This window comes from Numida meleagris, chromosome 4 (assembly GCF_002078875.1).
Source record: "Numida meleagris isolate 19003 breed g44 Domestic line chromosome 4, NumMel1.0, whole genome shotgun sequence".
Lineage (NCBI taxonomy): Eukaryota > Metazoa > Chordata > Aves > Galliformes > Numididae > Numida > Numida meleagris.
Genome location: NC_034412.1, coordinates 29511075 through 29528693, shown reverse-complemented (window position 1 = coordinate 29528693; position 17619 = coordinate 29511075). Strand labels below are relative to the sequence as shown.

The window sequence follows — 17619 nt, the reverse complement described above, 5'->3', positions numbered from 1 at the left end:
TTTTGTATTTCCCAATTGCTGATTTCACTGAACAATGAAAACATCTTAATTTTCACTTCTTGTTTGATTGGTTTCGCTTGCCATAATGTATTTATTTTGTTGCTTTTTTGATTTGTGCTTTTTATCTTCCTGTGGGCTTTTATTTAGTTGTGGGTTATTTCTTTAGTTTAAAAATAAATAAATAAACTGTATTTAGACCCGGGCTTACCTTTCCCAGGTTAGATTTGTAAATGAGATGTTGTCAGACGTTGAGTGCCTGAACATCAGCTAAGGTCAAGTTGGGCCTGTGGGCCTAAACCATTGGAAGCATATTCTGTAGTGTCCCTGGAGCTGGAATGCCAAGTGGAGCCAGGCTCTCCATAGAGACCTCGTGTCCTTTCACCTGTAAGAAACTGACCAGAAGAGTGGCCCTGTGACTCTTTTTTGGAGATGATTTCTGAGAATAAATGGTGGAGAACAGTCTGATGTACAGGTACACTGCATTTTCTTTGTATTGTATTCAGCTCTTTACTCTGAGGGCTTTCCTAGAAGCTCTGAGGAGCGAAGCAGTGAGGTTACTCAGGCTCAGCACTGGGAGTTTTAGTTGTGAGACTTGAGTTTTTTTAAATTCTAGAAATTTGTATTTTTGTTCACAGATGTGACTAAGATAGTGGAGGAACTGCCAATTTTTGGACAAGGAATGACAGTTCTAAAACGTTTGACAGATTTATTAAAAATGTGTTTTTTGAGAGAGTGAAGAAGGTATTTGATATTATCAAAGGATTTCTGTGTTTGTTTTTTTTTTTTAAATGAACAAAAACAGAGTGGAAGAAGTCAGTGCAGACTAAAATAAGAAATGTTAGTTTCATGGTTGTGGTTTCTCCACTGCTCCTTTTCCTTTGCTTGGTGCCAGGTCTCTGTTGCAGCGTGTGCTCCTCAGAAGAGATTAGGCTTTTTGGTTTTGTAGAGAGATGGGGAAAAAAATGCACAAATATTTTAATTACCTGTGACACACTAAACTAGGGTAATTCCATTATCTCAGTAGCAGCAAACTGATTTGCCACCAAATTTATTTTAGGTTGAACAGTCTTTCAGCAGGAAGAGATGAGAACTCCATGCATCTATTTTATGCGGGAACAGCTTGTATATTCTTGTCTGATGCATAAGAGAAATATTATATAGAACTTCAGAAAGTCTCAGAATGATTTCTGAGTGCAAAATTAAGTATGAGGCAGGCAATTACATAACACCTTTATTTTACAAATGGGGATGATCATGTAGTTCAGAGAGGCTGGCTGCATGAGACCACACTGAATCATTAATAACAGCAGAAATAATGAGTCTCAGCCCTGAGTTCCTAAGGTTGTGCTTACTTCTCATACTATTGGTTTCAGTCACTTCAGCCTACGTTTGGCTGTAAGAGGAAAGAGGTTATAAACTACACATGGGTTAAATGATTTCATTACCCTGTTACCTCTGCTAGATTTTTTCACTGTACTTCTGATCTATTCTCATGTATTAGTACATTGATTGGCATTTTAAATAGAGTTGTATCAGCCTGAATGTCTTCGCATTCCACAGTTTCATAATCTGATTTAGGAGTTAATATGACTAGTTGATGATATTCAGCATCAAATTGTTGTTCGTAGAAGGTGTTTGAATTTTAACTTCTAAATCTGTTCAATTGATTTGGAGACCTTGGTCTTTTTCTGTAGGCAAGCTTTTATCATAGTTGTAGGTCAGGTACTTAAAAATACCAAATCAGCTCAGAATAAACTTGGCCAATGTGCTGGGTCATGCTTTAGACTTAGCTCTAGCCAACAGCGTACTTGACACAATTACTGTGAGTACCATTTGCAGTCTGGGTCTTCGGTCAGCATTTGCTCAGGCGCTCTATCTTTTCATCAGTGCTTCTAGCCACTTAAGGCAGCATCTGTTCTTGAAATTAGAAAATAATTCTATGTGAAAGATTGTTCTTTTCTTATTTTTAAGAAAGTTGCTTTGCAACAATGTTAGTAAATGCGTCGTCTTACCTGCATGGTCTCCCAGAAGCAGTGTGTAAATGCTTAGATATACTACAAAACCTTTCTGTTTACTTTTCTTGTTATTTGATTATTCCCAGTGCTTAGTGATAACAGTAATAGGGCTCTTCACATGCGAAACCCTTCGGGTAGAGATTTGCAAAGTCCTGGTGTTGTTGCCAAATTTACTTTTTTACAAAGCATTCTTGCTCATTGCTGGTAGTGCAAGCCTGCATTTGAGTCTGTGCCAGTCCTTTCCCATATTTTGTGCTGTAGGGTAACTTTTGAATATAAACAGTCTTAAACTTACTTGATTTATTGTAAAGATTTACCTTTTGCATATGGCTTCTTGGTGTTCCAGCTGAAGACACTCGCCTTTCCTAATTTTGTCATGTAGACTTACAAGAAAGGTTGGAGTTACCATGTATTATTGATTATATTTAAAATACACAGTTTGACCAGAACTGCTTGCAGGGTTTTAAATTGGCAAATAAATTCCTTACTGAAAGGGAGGGAGTATATTACCGCCCGTGAGGAAGTTATTCAATCTAAAACGATTTCTTATTTTCTACTCTTTGTTTTGTTACTAGATTGATCTAAAATACTGTGTTGTGTGATAGCGCAGCATAGTAGGGAATGATTAGTGCATCAACTACACTTGTAGATGGCCAGAGCGATTTTTTTCTGATAAGGCCGTTTGTGGTGAAGGTGAGGTTGTGCTGTGGTGGGGAGCAGAGTGCAGACTGGGAGCTCAGAGAGGAGGTCACCCAATTTCTGCAGAGTCAGGGAGGTGATTTTGGTGCAGGTTGATGCAGAGCTCTGAGGACTTTTCAGGTGAAGGGAGTGTGTGGCGAATAGGATGCTTCGCAATACCGTAATAATTTCACTGGAGAGGATTTAATTACTTTGAAAGTAACTTAACTCACATCTGAAAGGTAACTATTCTCCTGTTGTGCTAGATGTTCCTTAAATACGTTTCTGGTGTTTTTTTTATGTAATAGAACTTGAAAGCAGTTGATGATCAGTTAAAGAATTTGTTGATATACCTTTTGGCTTTTTTGTACAGCTTTGATGCTTGCCTCCAGCAAATTACTTGCATGCAGTATTTTGTTTCAAGTTTGGCGCTTAAGGCTTTAGCGTGAAACCTAGCTATAGACTGTAAAACTCTTCCTTCAGCAGCTTGCTTATGCATGTGGTGGTAACCTTTTTGCAGAGGGTTTTGCTGTTTATTTACAAAATTCCATTTTCCAATTTTAAAAAGAATACTATATTAAGAGAGTCTTCTTTTTACCAATTAGGTCAAAGTCCTAAAATTTTAAGACCTAAACCACATGGTTTAGAGCGAACTGATTCACAAACCATAGGTGACTTTACTACAAGAAGAAAGGGTATGTACTTTAGCGCTGTATGTATACGGAGCTTTATAAAAATAAATAAAACAAAAATTAAGGGAACTGTTATTTTGTAACCCTCCTATAGTCTTTTTACTTCTATTATGATGTAAGATCATGGATGCATATACCTTGCTGAACAAAAGGCTTCCTGTACAGGAAAGTAAAACCTATCTGTTGTAAAGAGCGCATGAATGCGTTACTTTGGTGTTAACATAGGTACTAAATCTCTTAAATTTCAGTTGTTCGTATTTTGGGTTTACTTTTTTATTTATTTAGAAACATGTATTACTCACCTGTAAGTTGTGTGAAATATCTTTTGTTAGGAAGTAAATGTGAATTCACAGGTCACTTGGGTCTCCTGCTGTTGGCTGAGGATTGAAATAAGGCAAAAAACTGATGCCGTGATGATATATTCATGCAGTGACTTATGTATGAAATTATATGAATGCTGCAATTAGTGTGGGCTTTGTTTAGGCTGTTGAGGTGGTGCTTCATATGGTCACGTGTAGTAGAGCAAATTATAGATAATGTTCAAAATGTGACCGAAGTGTTGCTGAACAGTACCTTTGGTTGTTAAAGCCCATTGCAACTAGATGAAACATTCTTGCTATTCTCAGAGGGCTTTGGACAAGGCCCTTATTCTTTCTGCTCGAGTGGTACCTTGGTCACTGATTATACCTGCCATTTAGCCTCATGCCTCCACAGAGGGCTGTGGCCGAACTGATTATTTTTGTCACTCAGTCTTCAGTATCATCTCGCCTGTGTAAAGTTCAGCTCTGCCACCCTATCTCCTGTGATAGCTGACACCATGACGTAGGTGCATTGTTGGTCCTCTTCAGAGGCTGTGGTGACAGCTTTATATAAGCAAGTGAGTGGAAGTGGCAGAATTACTGGATCAGGCTTGATGTGCTTTGAGTAATTATGATTTTCTAATTAAAGGGGAAAACTGGTAGGGATGCTAAAGACTGGTACTTATCCAGAAAATGTGAATCATGCGACCTTCTGTTGGATATGTAAGATAGCTGACTCCGCAATGAACTCTATCTGAAGAGAGCGTAACGAAAGTGTCATGAGTGCAGTTATGTTTTTTCCTTGACCACACTGATTAAGCAACTGATTTGTCAGTTCCTCATGTGGTCTCTTAAGGCAGCTTTTACTCTGCATGCCTGACATTTGACCTTGGTGAATTTGTTAATGTGCAGCAAACAGATAATTTGAGGGGTGGGTGGGGCTGGGTGTTACTGAAATGACATTGCATTTCATTTTCTTAAAACAATTTTAGGGAGGTTGAAGTTGAGATTCTAACTGTGACAACAGTTTGACCATGTAATTTTATTCTCTGCAAAGTCTCATGATCTTCCCTTAATGTATATATTCTTTTTAATGTTTAGGAAGGATGAATCATAGATATTGGAGGGAGTGATTATGTTTCTCACTAATACTCAACTTGTGGTTCTGTTCTGAAAATGGAACTTAAAAATGGCACCTTTTCTAGTATGTTAGCTGTCACTGATGGCACCAGTGTGCTGCTGCTCTGCTTTCCAGTTGATGAGCTCAGAAGCAAGCCAAGCACCTTTTAGCACTGCAACTAGCTATTGACTCATCTCTCCATTATTGCAAACTTAATCTTAGTTGAAGATTCTGCCCACACTTTGAGCTGTGAAGCCTAATCCGTCAGGGAATGTGTGCAGTGAGGGCAGAGTTTGCATAGTAATCATTGTCCACAAGCCAGTAGAAGCACACAGAGTTGGCTCTACTGGCATTTTAGGCTGAAATTGTCAGTCAGCCCTACCTGTGCTTATTGGTTCAGCAAGTTGTTGTGCCACAGAACTTGATGCCATTTTCAGTCTCTTTTCGAAATAGAATTACTACGTATCTGTCTGTCTTGCAAAACTCTTAAATCATGTTTTTTTAAATACTGTTGCTTTTCCATAACTGGAAAGTGTAAAACATAAGTTAATACGTCATAGCTTTGTGTGAATGGAAGTGTCTTTTCTTAACTAGTGTTTACTGTTTCATGAACAGTATTTCTTTTTGGCATTAAAAATTTGAAAAGCTACTAAATTTGAGTTTGCTTAAGAATGTTCTGTGGTTATGTTCTTATATAGCAAAACCAGCTCCACTAGAAATAAAACCTCTGCCTGAATGGGAAGAATTACAAGCCCCAGTTAGATCTCCTATCACCAGAAGCTTTGCACGAGAGTAAGTTTCCTAGCTTGTCTTCATTTGGATTGTTTTTGTTGACTATCACAGTAATAGTATGTATATAAATCTGTGTTGTATTTTCAGCCTGTGTAATACAGATTGAAGTTTCTTTTGGAAATATGTGTATGCATATGCATGCATTAAGACAAAAGTATGTCAGTATTGATTTTTATTTTGTAATGTCGTATGTAAAGGACTGTATAACAAAACAATGAGACACTCTAATAATCGCAAATGAAAATTTCAGCTCTAACATGCTTATTTTTGTTGTTTACCAGGAGGTTTAAGATATTCAAGATATATTGTTTGTAAAATAATTCCTGGTAATTAGCTCCTCCAGGTTTCCCATGTCTCCCAGACCGGATTCAGTTCATAGCACAACTTCCAGCAGTGACTCGCACGACAGTGAAGAGAATTATGTATCCATGAATCCAAATCAGTCCACTGAAGACCCAGTATGTAAAATCTACATCTTAACTACTCTCTTCCTGTGCAGTCCTTACTTTTCAATCATGCAAACACAAATCCTTCCACTCAACATCACCTTCATTTGCACTTCTAGATCAAAATTAAAAAAAAAAAAAAAAAAAAAAAATTACCCCTGTACTGCAACTGTAATTTTGATAAGATTTCACTGAGGATAATCATATATAGAGACCGTGGTTAGTATACATGTGGACTCTCCAAAATAGATCAGCAGATGACTTTATTTTTCTGTTCCGTAGAAACTGTCTTCAGTTGATAGTTCTAGACTATGCAGCAGTTCAGTATCAGGACATCAAGGGAAATAAGCTGTCATAGGTCCTCTGAGACCAGCTTAAAACCTTTAATAAAAGGGCATCATCTAAGAGATGTGGAGGGTCTGGAGCAGGGGGAAGGGAAGTTCGATATGTTGCTTATTTTTCCCCTTTTGTGGAGAACTTCTTTTGGATAGTGATGTCTCAAATATTTAGCCTTCATTGACAAGCTAGTTAAGAGAAGTTACTAATATGGTGTGGGTTTTTTGTTTTCTTCAGGAGAGAGTACAAGAAATAATGAAAAAGTGAAAGGATAGTAGTAAACCTAGGCCTAAAATGAAACATAGTCCAGAATACCCTTGAAGCACTGGGGGAAAACCTGCACCTTTACCCCAGGTTTTGGGTCGGAGTAGTTTCCATGTGATTACCACGTTTTTACTGCTTGGATTTCTTATTAGGGAATATGTTTTTCATCTTTCAACCTGTATTAAGCTGTGGTTTCCAAACCTCCTTTTGGGCAGAACCTGCTTACCTCTTTTTTTTTTTTTTTTTTTACTCTGCCTTCTTATATGGCATGTGCTATCCCATTTCACTTAAGCTGTGACTCTTCGCGGTGTTGCTTGCTACCTTATCTCCTGCTGTCCCAGATACCCTCCCTAGTCTCTTCCAGTCTCCTTCCCCTCGTGTTTTGTGGCTGCCTGTGGATACCACCTTATAAGACCTCCTGAGTGAGCCCCTCCTGCTGACTTCTCTGTGGCAGCTGTGACTCAGTGCAGGCTCACAAGCCTGCAGAAAGTCTTGGCTCATGCTTTGTTCAATGTCTGTCTGACCTGTCAGCAGCACAGGTGCACTTCCTAGGTGAAGTGCGCTTCAGCAGTGGGGAGCCAGTGATGTAAAAACTTAGCTCCTCATAGAGTACTGTGCAAGAGGCACCGGTAAGTAACCAGTAATGTCCCCTTACACAGATGCAAGAAATAGCCTGTTTTGCAAAGGTTTGGAATCGCCTCTACCCACAGTGGAGCCGCAGCAATGCAATTAGAAGTGGGGATTTCTGCTGATTCTTAAAATGAGTGCTAAGTGCATTTAGTAATGCAGCTAAGACAGCCCATCATTAGTATCCTTCTGTTTGCTTGCATCATTCGTTTTCCAGGGTTGTTCTACAGCTTTTCTTTCATTTTCGTTAAAGTGTATTTTAAGTTCAGTTTCTTATACCTATGTTCTGCCTGTCTAGTTTGCTTGAGGTAAAAGATCCTTTTCTGTTTAATGACTAAGAGCTTTTTTAAAATTTGTGCTGGAAACCTTAACGCAGATGCTGCTTTTTGTGTTAAATATGCAGAAATGTATTTAGAGAATTTGGGCAACAAGAACTTTGCCTGTTGTTTGTTTTTTGTTGTTACCACTTAATACGTTGGATGATACTGACGTAATGGATAACAGCATAAAGTTAAAAAGCCCAGTCTGTTAAGCTCTAACCGATAAAATATTTTATTTTGTAGAGAACCTGAATGTTTCCAGGTATCCTAAGGCCTTTGTTTTAAAATATGCATAGACTTTTCAGATTTTTTTGTTGTTGTTTCAACTATATCTTAGAGAGAACTCCATAATTTTTAAATCCTTTTCCATCATCAGCTTTGAATCATCTTGTTTGGACATGTTGCACTTCTGTTTTATTAAATAAAAAATCAGCAATATTCTGCTCTTTCTTTCAAGTTGCTGTCAGCCTTACCCTTCTGTCTTTCCTTCTGCCTTCCTCTTCATTTTTTGCTGACTGCTGCCCTCTGTCTTCCTTTTTTTTTCTTTATCTTTTAGAGAAGAGTCCTTCTATTGTACTGTTCCTATAACACCTGTTAAGAGGGAGGGATCAGGCTGGGAGAGGACAGAGGAGGTGAGGTTGTATAAGTCTGGGCTAATTGAAATGTAGGTGTATGCAATACAGCTTCAGTTTAGGCAGTCCTGCACAAATTATCCAAAGTTACAATCTTTTAGTTTTATTAACTTGAATAATACCTTTTGGTTTTAAGCTTAATTGTGATAGCTTTTGAGTGAAATTATTAAAAAGTCATGTTTGAAGCTTTGCTACTGTTGAAAGGCTGAAATTCTTGTAAGGTATTTAATAGCAATTTAAAGGCTTTTAAAATTGTGATTAAGAAATGTTAAACTTAAGATGTGAAACACCAAAACAACTCCGTTATTACCTCATGATGTGAAAGGGGTATTAGGTGGAAGGTACAGATTGATTTGATGGTGACCTTAACCTTGGGGGGGTGGTTTTTGGGTTCCTTCCCTCTGCTCCCTTTGGCTTTTGATTTTTGTCCCAAGCTCAACGTTGTTTCATTTCTGTTTAGTCTGACTATATCTACTTGTTGCATAACATCAACAAAACTTGCATGGTTTGACTGACTGTAAAAACTCGGTTCTTTAACCTTCAATGTTTTGACAGTTTATAATCATATTTGATAATTTGGGTTGTTAGCATGTATATTTGCAGCTGAAGTTCTTTATATTACAATTTCAGAATTTGTTTGGTAGCAACAGTCTTGATGGAGGAAGCAGCCCCATGGTAAAACCTAAAGGGGATAAGCAAGTAGAATATTTAGATCTGGACCTAGATTCAGGAAAATCTACTCCACCTCGTAAGGTAAGCAAGTCCTGAACTTTTGAATCACTGGCATGAACAGCTTAGAATATCTTTACCAGTAGTTGCTGGGAAAGAGCCTCCAGCAAGATCACCCTACTTAGTTTGTCCAAAGGTCAATGAGAGGGGCTCCATCAGACTCTTCAGAGAAACCTGTGATTGTCCTGTATCTGTTTGGGATACGTACTTAATTTTCTAATAGATACTTTATTAGTTTAACATGTTTTTTAATTCTCTCTTGCCTTTATCCAGAAAAAGAGCAGTGGTTCAGGCAGCAGTGTGGCAGATGAAAGAGTTGATTATGTCGTAGTTGACCAGCAGAAAACGCTTGCACTGAAGAGCACACGAGAGGCATGGACTGATGGGCGGCAGTCTACAGAATCAGAAACACCCACAAAAAGTGTGAAGTGAAAACGCTGCTTATTCTTCAAAGAACAGAAAGGAATGAATTTTGAAGAGTTAAAGAACCATAATGGCACTGTTGCTTAACTGGACGGTATTCACTGGTGTGTGAATAGGTTTTTGACCGAATAGGATGGAAGCCAAAGGACACTTCATAAGCATCAAAGGAGTTTTAAGATAATTAATTGGCTATGTGGTCTCTGGAAAATTTGCAACCTGTAAATAACATGTAAAATAGTATCACTTTGCTTTCAGAAAACCTTTCGTTCTTTAGTTAACACATTTGTAGTATTACCATGTTTATGCACTTTTTCAGTTACAATGTTGGTTCAGGTATTCCCAGTTAGTGTACCTTAATGCCTAATTCATTTGGAGAATTTTTTTCCTTACACCACTATTCCTTACAATTCTAGGTTAATTAAGCTACATGTAGATATGGAAATTAATATTTGAACTTCATTTTAACAACTTAAAATAGATTTTTTGCAGAAATACTTTCACAATTGAGTAATCTACTTGAAATGTCAAGAGGTAACCGTTAGTTACGTACTTGTTTATATTTAATACATGCAAAAGATTATTTGGAAGTCTACAGGTTACCTTCCTAACAAAAATTGCTGTGATTTAATAATAATGAACTATACTGGGTTTAGACCTACAATACTGGCTTATATGTTAGTTGTTAGTGGTGGAACTTCTATTGTATTTTATTAATGACAGTGTTCCGTGTTCAATAGGTGAAGATTCTGCAGGGTGGGATCTCACACTTTTAAAGACTGAGTAATTAAATATCAAGTAAGCCTGCAAACCACTGATGGCATGCAGTAATATTGTGATCTCACACTTATTAACAAGAAATAACCTTTATATTATTTACAGAAGGTAGAGTATATAAATCAGGTACGTACCAAGCACTACTGTGCTAATACACTGATCAGGTTTAGACAATGAGCTTTAGTTTTGTACTGTTTAGAAGTTCTAATGTCAGTTTTCGGTTCAAGATTAATGGGACAGTTTGACATTCGCTGTTTATAGTACTAGCAAAATACTGTGATTTTGAATTAGACATTAATTCAAATGGAAATACTATGTTTTGACACCGTAGTGCCCTTTTTATGATCTTTACTTTAATCTCCTGCTTGGCCTTATATTTAAATCCCTATGCAACTGATATTTTATATCTCTGTTTTAAAAATTACATAATATACTTAAATGATCCCCTTGTAAACCACTTGTTCCTCTTTCCTGGTACAGGATTTTAAGCTCTGTATACTGTGATCCCTTGTTTTACTATGACAGTTCCAAATAATAATCTGCCTTGATTTAGAAACAATTTTTTTTGATATGTGGAATAAAATAGAGCTGTTTAAATACATGAGCAGGATAGGTCTAGATAGAAAACTTACTAACGCTTTTCTTTCTACACAACTGCCCTTGAGTAAGCTATTGGTTTTGTTTTCCCACCCAATTGTTTTATTTTGTCCAGGTCACTTAAAATTTGAGAATACAGCTGTTTTGTTCTCTGGCATGTTGGCCTTAGTACTGTGCCTAATCTACCATTTGTTCGTTTTCTCCCCTCACAGACACAATCTACCATATGTAAATTGTTATTTTTAACGAAGGTTCTTTTAAAATTAGTAATATTTTGATGCTTTGAATGTTCATTAAAAAAAAAACAACTAAACAATGGATTTTGAGGTGAATTTTAAATAAATCGAGTTGTTCAGTTTCAGTGTGTAAGCTCTGTCCTGTTAAACAGCAAATGGGTATTATTGTATTTGTACAAGTGCTAGATTCCAACCACTTTTTTTCCAAAACTGTACATTACATACCTGTCAAAACAAACAAAAAAAAGCTGAAACAGTTTTCAAAACAAATCTCTGATTTAAAACCCTGCCCAAGCAACTAAATTAATGTGAGTCCCAGCCTCCTGGGAGCTGGGAAGAGTGATGTGAGCCAGGGGACCTCGAAAGCTTAATTAGAAGCATTTGAAATCCTAAAGGACTCTGAAGCTAAAATTCAACTCTGCTTTGAAGTTGTTGTTATTAGATAATAAACTTTTCTTCACTGCTGCTACGGCTGACACACCTACGGATACGTCGAATACTTAGTATGTTTAATGCAAAGATAATTTGGGTTTAGGGTGCTGATTTTAAGCATTTTATTGGTACAATCATAGCAGTGCATTTCCACCGAGTTCCCTGTAATTTGCGAACAGAAGTGATGAGATAATCACTGCTCAGGTTTATCAGCTGTGGTTATTTTGATGTTTACCATTGTGGGGAAGAGTCGTACTGTGTAGTCCTGTGCTTACACATACATCTAAGGCTTGACAAGATCGTAGAATATTTCAAACTTGTTTGTTTAGTCTCCCAGTAGACACATAAATCTGGGGAAGAAATTGTGGAAGGGATGCTAATTCTTTTCCTATCCAAAACCCTTCCTTCTTTGAAACATTTAGTGGCTCTGTGTGTGCGTGTTTGTTTATTATTTAAAAACTCTTTGGGTTGTTACTGACTGACACTTATATTTAGATGTCAGTAGTATTTTTTCAGATGTCTTGAACATCTCTGACAGTGAAGTGTAAATGCCTGAAAAAAAGTTTCCTAGACTGGCCTCTCTAATTGAACTATTGATGCAAGGCAATTCTGTTTTATGATGTCAGTACTTGTTTTACAGGTTCTGCTTATTCTTCCTTCATTTAAAATGTCAGCATTCAGTGTTAATTATTTTGATTGATAAACTGTTTCTATACTATTTTCCTTCCTTTTGTTAAGGAAAATAGGAGTTTCCAGCCTGTAGCGTAATGCTATGTAAATAGTGGTCTAAAAGTTATTTTCAGTTTATTTACTTTGTAAGCTGTTTTCTCCCCTTGATTCCAGTAATAAGTGTTTCCTACTTTCATTTTGTCCAAAGGATATTCAGAATCAGAGACATGCTAACTCTGGATGGCATATCACGTTTTCACCTTAAAAGCTAGAATGGGACTTGTGCTGCAGGTTTGACAGAGCTGTAGGATTTAGGAAGGAAATGAGTCTTAAATTGAAAATGTAAGTTCTAAAATGGAGAGTGGTAGAAGGAAAGCTAGACTTAGCCGCATGCAACTTTCAGTTACTAGCTTTGTGAGGACACTTGACTAATGAGTGGATGGTGGTTGAAACTCCAGTAGAAATCAGTGAAGAAGCAGCTTGTCAGTGTTGTCAAGTGTTCCTCTTCAAACAGGTAGGTTCTTACTTGTTTCTGTAAAACAGTATTATCATCTGTGGTTATAGTTTTCATTGCTGTGTGTCCATTTAAAATGAGCAAATGTAAACTGCAAATATGCACCTGAATCTTGCTCATATCAAAAGAAATCGTCAGAGCCTTGTGCAGTGAGATGGACTCCTAAAGATGGTTTGCTGTATCATCTCAACAGTTGTTTGCTCGTAAATGCTACTGGCTACACTTCTGCACAATGTAACTTAATCACTGTAACCTCTTAAAGTGCTGATGCAGAAACATAGTTATGTTCTCCTAGAAGTGTGCAAAATGATGTTGAGAAATGTTTATATTTTTAACTGACCACTAGTCTTTTTTTACTTCATTGAGATTTTTGTTTATATATTAAAAAGAACACAACTCATTTATGTATGGCAGGCAGTTGTGACATAGTGACAAACACAGGTTTTGCAGACAATTACAATCTTGCCATGTTAATTATCACTTGAAATTCATTGCTACATATAGCTAAATGGGGAGTGATTGGCAGCTCTATAGCTTTCATGTTGAATTAAGAGAACAAGATCTTTATTGCAAGCCAGTTTAAGCTTAGTACTGTTTGTAATGATCAGCTGTGAACAAACCTTCCTCAGAAGTGCTACGACAATTGACTGTGGATGAACCACAGACCAAGCTGTGAGGTTTTTGTCGAGCTTTTGTTCTAACTAAACAACCAACCAGATATACTTGGGTCCAGTTCTCAGTTTGATGAGGTGTGGAATGGGACAAAAAGAAAAGTTGCTTATGAACAGTGTCATTGCCCTTGAGAGTTTCCCAGTGTATGGTTAAGTTTTGACATCCTTGGCATTAATGTTTAGTAACAAAAGTGGGAGAAGAGCAGGTACTTGATGAGCTGACTAGTTGAGAGGCTTGACATCTTGTTATTAAACAGATAGAATGTTCTGATGCCATTGGATCTCATTTCACATCTTCTTTACGGAATCCTTTGTTTTGGAGGATTTGAAAAGGTTGATGTACTTGTTTTCACTTCTTTAGAAGAAACAGAATGTAAGGGAACTGTTAGGTCAGGGCTTGAACTGATGATTGAGCACCTGGTGAAGGTGTGGCTGTCCCAGGGGGCACAGGCAAATTGTTTGCACCTGTGCTCCCTATGTGTCCAAAAGGGATGGACTCAGGGTGCAGCCACACTTGGCTCATCTATAGGCCAGCCACTGAAAGGAGCGCGTGGCTTGGACCTAAGCTGCTTCCTGAGAAGGAGTGCTTTATGGCCAGAGAGCCCCTTCACCAGTTAAGTGAGTTCCATTCTTCTTTCTGTATATGACTACTGGTCTACTGGCAAATACTTTAGCTGATATTGCCAAGATCCTGGCAGAAGCAATTTTGCTTCTTCATAAGAAGAACACAAGCTACCTGAAGTGTATAGTTGAGTAACTTGCTGTGTCCATGTGTCACGTAAGAAACGCTGAACGCTTTGGTAAAATGGACTTTGAAAATAAGTATCTCACCATGGTGCTAAACTTAGTAAGATGATTTTTTTTTTTGCTCTTTCTAAACCACAAGGCATGGGGCAATGCCTTTACTTCTGTTTTATAAACAAGAAGTAAACATTTAAAAAATGTACTAATTTAGAAATATTTTAGCCAGATATGTTCAAATGGCATAGAAGAAATCCTGTGGTTTCAGAACCTAGAATACAAAGCTGTTAAAATGGAGACACTGAGAGCTTTCTTTCAGTTACAAAAAAAAAATGCAAGTTTGTACAAATAATCTTGATACGCATTTGAAGATTCTTACAGGCTTCATATGTGTTGCCAAGCCTTTTCCTGGTAAGCTGGATCTGCAACAAAACTAGAAGAAAATGTGCATCACGTTGGTTTTGAGAAAAGCTCCTAAGAATTTGGCTGCTATTATAAGATTTGATTAAATGCTGCTTGAGGTTCTTTTCAGCTGCAGCTGTTGGGTATTAGCATGTAGATAGGACTTGCACAGGTATACCCGGGTGACCTGATTGTGTGTTGGGAGGTGGTGTGGAAATCCAGTCTTGTGAAGATACTTAAAAGATGCAATGTGAAGCAGAACCGTTCTTAGCATTACTCTTAGAATTGACTGAGCGCTTAAAAGTATGAAGTAAAATCCAAAACACTCACAGTAGGACAACTTAGTATTTTATTGAAGTTTAGCTGTTGTCCTTTTATTGCAGGAGAGTTGAGCTGTTCCTGGACTAGCTGTAACCAGCTAGTGAGCAGCTATATAATCTAGCGGTGCTGAGTCCAGCATGTGCATGGGGAACAACACTTAAGGAATGCCTCAGGTGGAGTACCAATTTCTACTTTAAAATCTTGTTTACAGAAAGTAGGTTGCTATGTGGGTCATTGTTAGTGAATGTGGAAAAATACAACTGAGCAGCTGAAAGTTGCCTTTACTACTTTTTCTTAATCAGATGGCCAGAACAAGAGAAAAAGTGTAATTGGTGCCTTATTTATCATCAATTTCTACTAGATTTTAAGTAAGATATATTTTTATCTTCAGGGAATACACAGGAAGTAATCTCTGCTTGGTTTTGTACAGTTGTGCACTGTATTTGCACAAACTGCGCAAGTTAATTGAAATGATTTGTTTAGGATTTTCTCCCCTTACCTATTAGTGGTAAAAGATGCTGGCCAGGAGGGAGTTGCAGAGATGCCTCAGACTGGCCTGCTGGAGTACCTTAGATTGTGTTTGGAGTTAATTGCACCCAAATGGTGATTCAACCCTTTGCTGAGGTTGTTTTCATAGTAACACATACAAATAATACATAGCAACACGTATATTTATAATAATAATGCTTATACATAAATGTCATAGATATTTAGTTCTGAAAAATAGTTGTAGTTAAGCCAGAATATTAAAACAAATGGTGTTCAGTTATGCTCCATAATCTGTAGATAGGCCTGGTGCAACTTGTTTAAAAGTTATTAAGTGTAATAGGGTTCCAAGTTCCCAAGCACATAAATCCACTCTGTGGTCTTTTGAGGAGCAGACTTCCATAGGCAGGCAATGTAACATTCACTGGTAAAGCAATTGCAAGTTCCAACTGCTTTCTGAAAACAATCATACTTAGATTCATGAGTTTAGGAACTAGATTTTTAAACCACTCTTTTTAACTCCTATTTTTTCCTGCATAATGTCTTCAGGATTCATCACTTCTTTGTTTGTTGCCATCAGTTCTGCTGCCTTGAATGCTTCATGTGAAGGAGCACATGGAAGAACTTAACCTTTAAAGAACTTTTTTAAAAAATAAATAAGCAGAAGGGTGGATCAAAATTGGGTTTAGTCTCTGATCTACTTGCAGTGACCTTATGTTTGTCTTTATGCTGTAGAGAGCAGCTACCCATAGTTCCAGTATTCAGATTTGAAGTGGGAAAAGAAATCTTGTGACCAGTGCCAGAGAGGCACCAACAATTTTTGGAAGTAATGAGGCTGAGAATTGCATAGAAGGTTTTAGAGATGGTTAGTGGGTAGTGGTTTTGTTTCACCTGTTGGAAAAGGGAAAAAAATGTAGCACTGGGATGCAAGTACAATTGATCCACTGCATCTTACTATGAATAAAATCGTCCATAAACAGGTTTTTGTACTGGTATCTGTGGATGATTTGTGTCTATGTAGAGTATTCCTACATTTTGGTGTGCTAGAAAGAGGGTGATATTTTCTTTAAACTATGAGACTGAGGATCAGAAAATGTTCCTTTCGACCTTTTCTTTAGCCAGCCATCTAAGCTGACCTGGAATTCAGTCCCCTCAGAAGACTTTGGCAAGAAAGAGAATAGAGGCTGATTTTTGGTCAGGTCTAGTCTTGAAATGTTTTTATGCAAGCTTATTCCAGACCTATTTTTGTAATAATGTCACTTTGCAGTGTGACTATCCATGTGGATTCACTAGGAGTTTGGATTTTTTTTTTTGTCAAGGTATACTTAAATAAATGCAAAGTGTGCTTTCATAAGGGCTTAGGGATGAGTTTCCAGTTGACATTTCTAACATCTGTCATGAGGCTTTCTTCTACTTTCTTCTATTGGCTAAAATTGTGTCAGTTCTAGTCACATCTTTATGTCAGACTTCGCTTTTTTTGCTAGCTGTTTTCTTTTCCCTTGCTTTGTAATGAATTGAGTACGTGCTATTATTTTCCCCTACACCCTTTGTTCTTTGAGTTCTTATTTTGATTTTTTTCTTATGTCCTTTGGACAAGACTCCTCCCCGAAATTCATTTTTAATTGCAAGAGGTTTGAAAAACTACTGCTTTATAATAGCTGCTCTATTTCCATGTGTGAACAGTTTTTGAACATAACAAATAATCTCCATTATTCAGAATAATCACTAATACAAAAGGGAATTCAGATGTTATGTACAAGCCAGTAACTCAAAAGAAGCAAGTATAGCCTATTTCCGAGTCTGTAGCCATATCTAATTTCAAGGACTTGGAAAATACATGCGGCCAAAAGCAGACATCCATGGCCCATGTAAGAACACATCGTTATTGGAGGAAAAGCAAAGCACTGCTCTGTATGTGCTGTTTATTCTGAATCTGTATTTATGTGGAAGTACGGTGCAGATATTTTTCAATGAGAGTTAAGTGTCTCAGTGCTTCTTCAAATCTTTCAGGAGTATTTGCTTAAATATCTAAACATTATGGGGAAAATTGGCTTAGCTCACAACTGAGAAGAAAAAACGCGGCATAAAAAAGGGAAGAAAATAATGGAAATCAGTTTAAGATCCTATGACTAAGGCCTTGATCTAGCAAATTTGGGTATACAGGCACAGCTGTGTGTGTATGTGAAATTTTGACTGATCAAAGGTCTTGTTCTAAACTGGGCACAAGCAGAGCCTGATGCACTGTGTGGATGTGTTGCAATTAACAAATTTTCAATGGATTGTGTTTTTTTTTTAATTTAAAGAGATTTATGGTCTTCATTCACATGCCACTATTTTCATAGTCTACTTTTTATAAACAGACCTGAACACTGCAGGCTTAACAAACTTTCTGCTGTTTATTTT

The 17619-nt window shown here is 37.3% G+C and overlaps 1 protein-coding gene across 7 annotated transcripts in view; it reads left to right on the top strand.

Annotated features, from left to right (window-relative positions):
* GAB1 (GRB2 associated binding protein 1) overlaps positions 1 to 11105 on the top strand; it is a 100938-nt gene extending 89833 nt beyond the window's left edge. For 6 of the 7 annotated variants that reach the window (XM_021394098.1, XM_021394095.1, XM_021394100.1 and 3 more), the window contains 5 exons: positions 3299 to 3388; positions 5503 to 5596; positions 5931 to 6054; positions 8852 to 8974; positions 9224 to 11105. In XM_021394098.1, the coding sequence (XP_021249773.1) occupies positions 3299 to 3388; positions 5503 to 5596; positions 5931 to 6054; positions 8852 to 8974; positions 9224 to 9382 (590 nt within the window). In that variant the 3' untranslated portion in view covers positions 9383 to 11105. The remainder of the gene's footprint in view (positions 1 to 3298; positions 3389 to 5502; positions 5597 to 5930; positions 6055 to 8851; positions 8975 to 9223) is intronic. The other variant, XM_021394097.1, reaches the window with a different exon arrangement.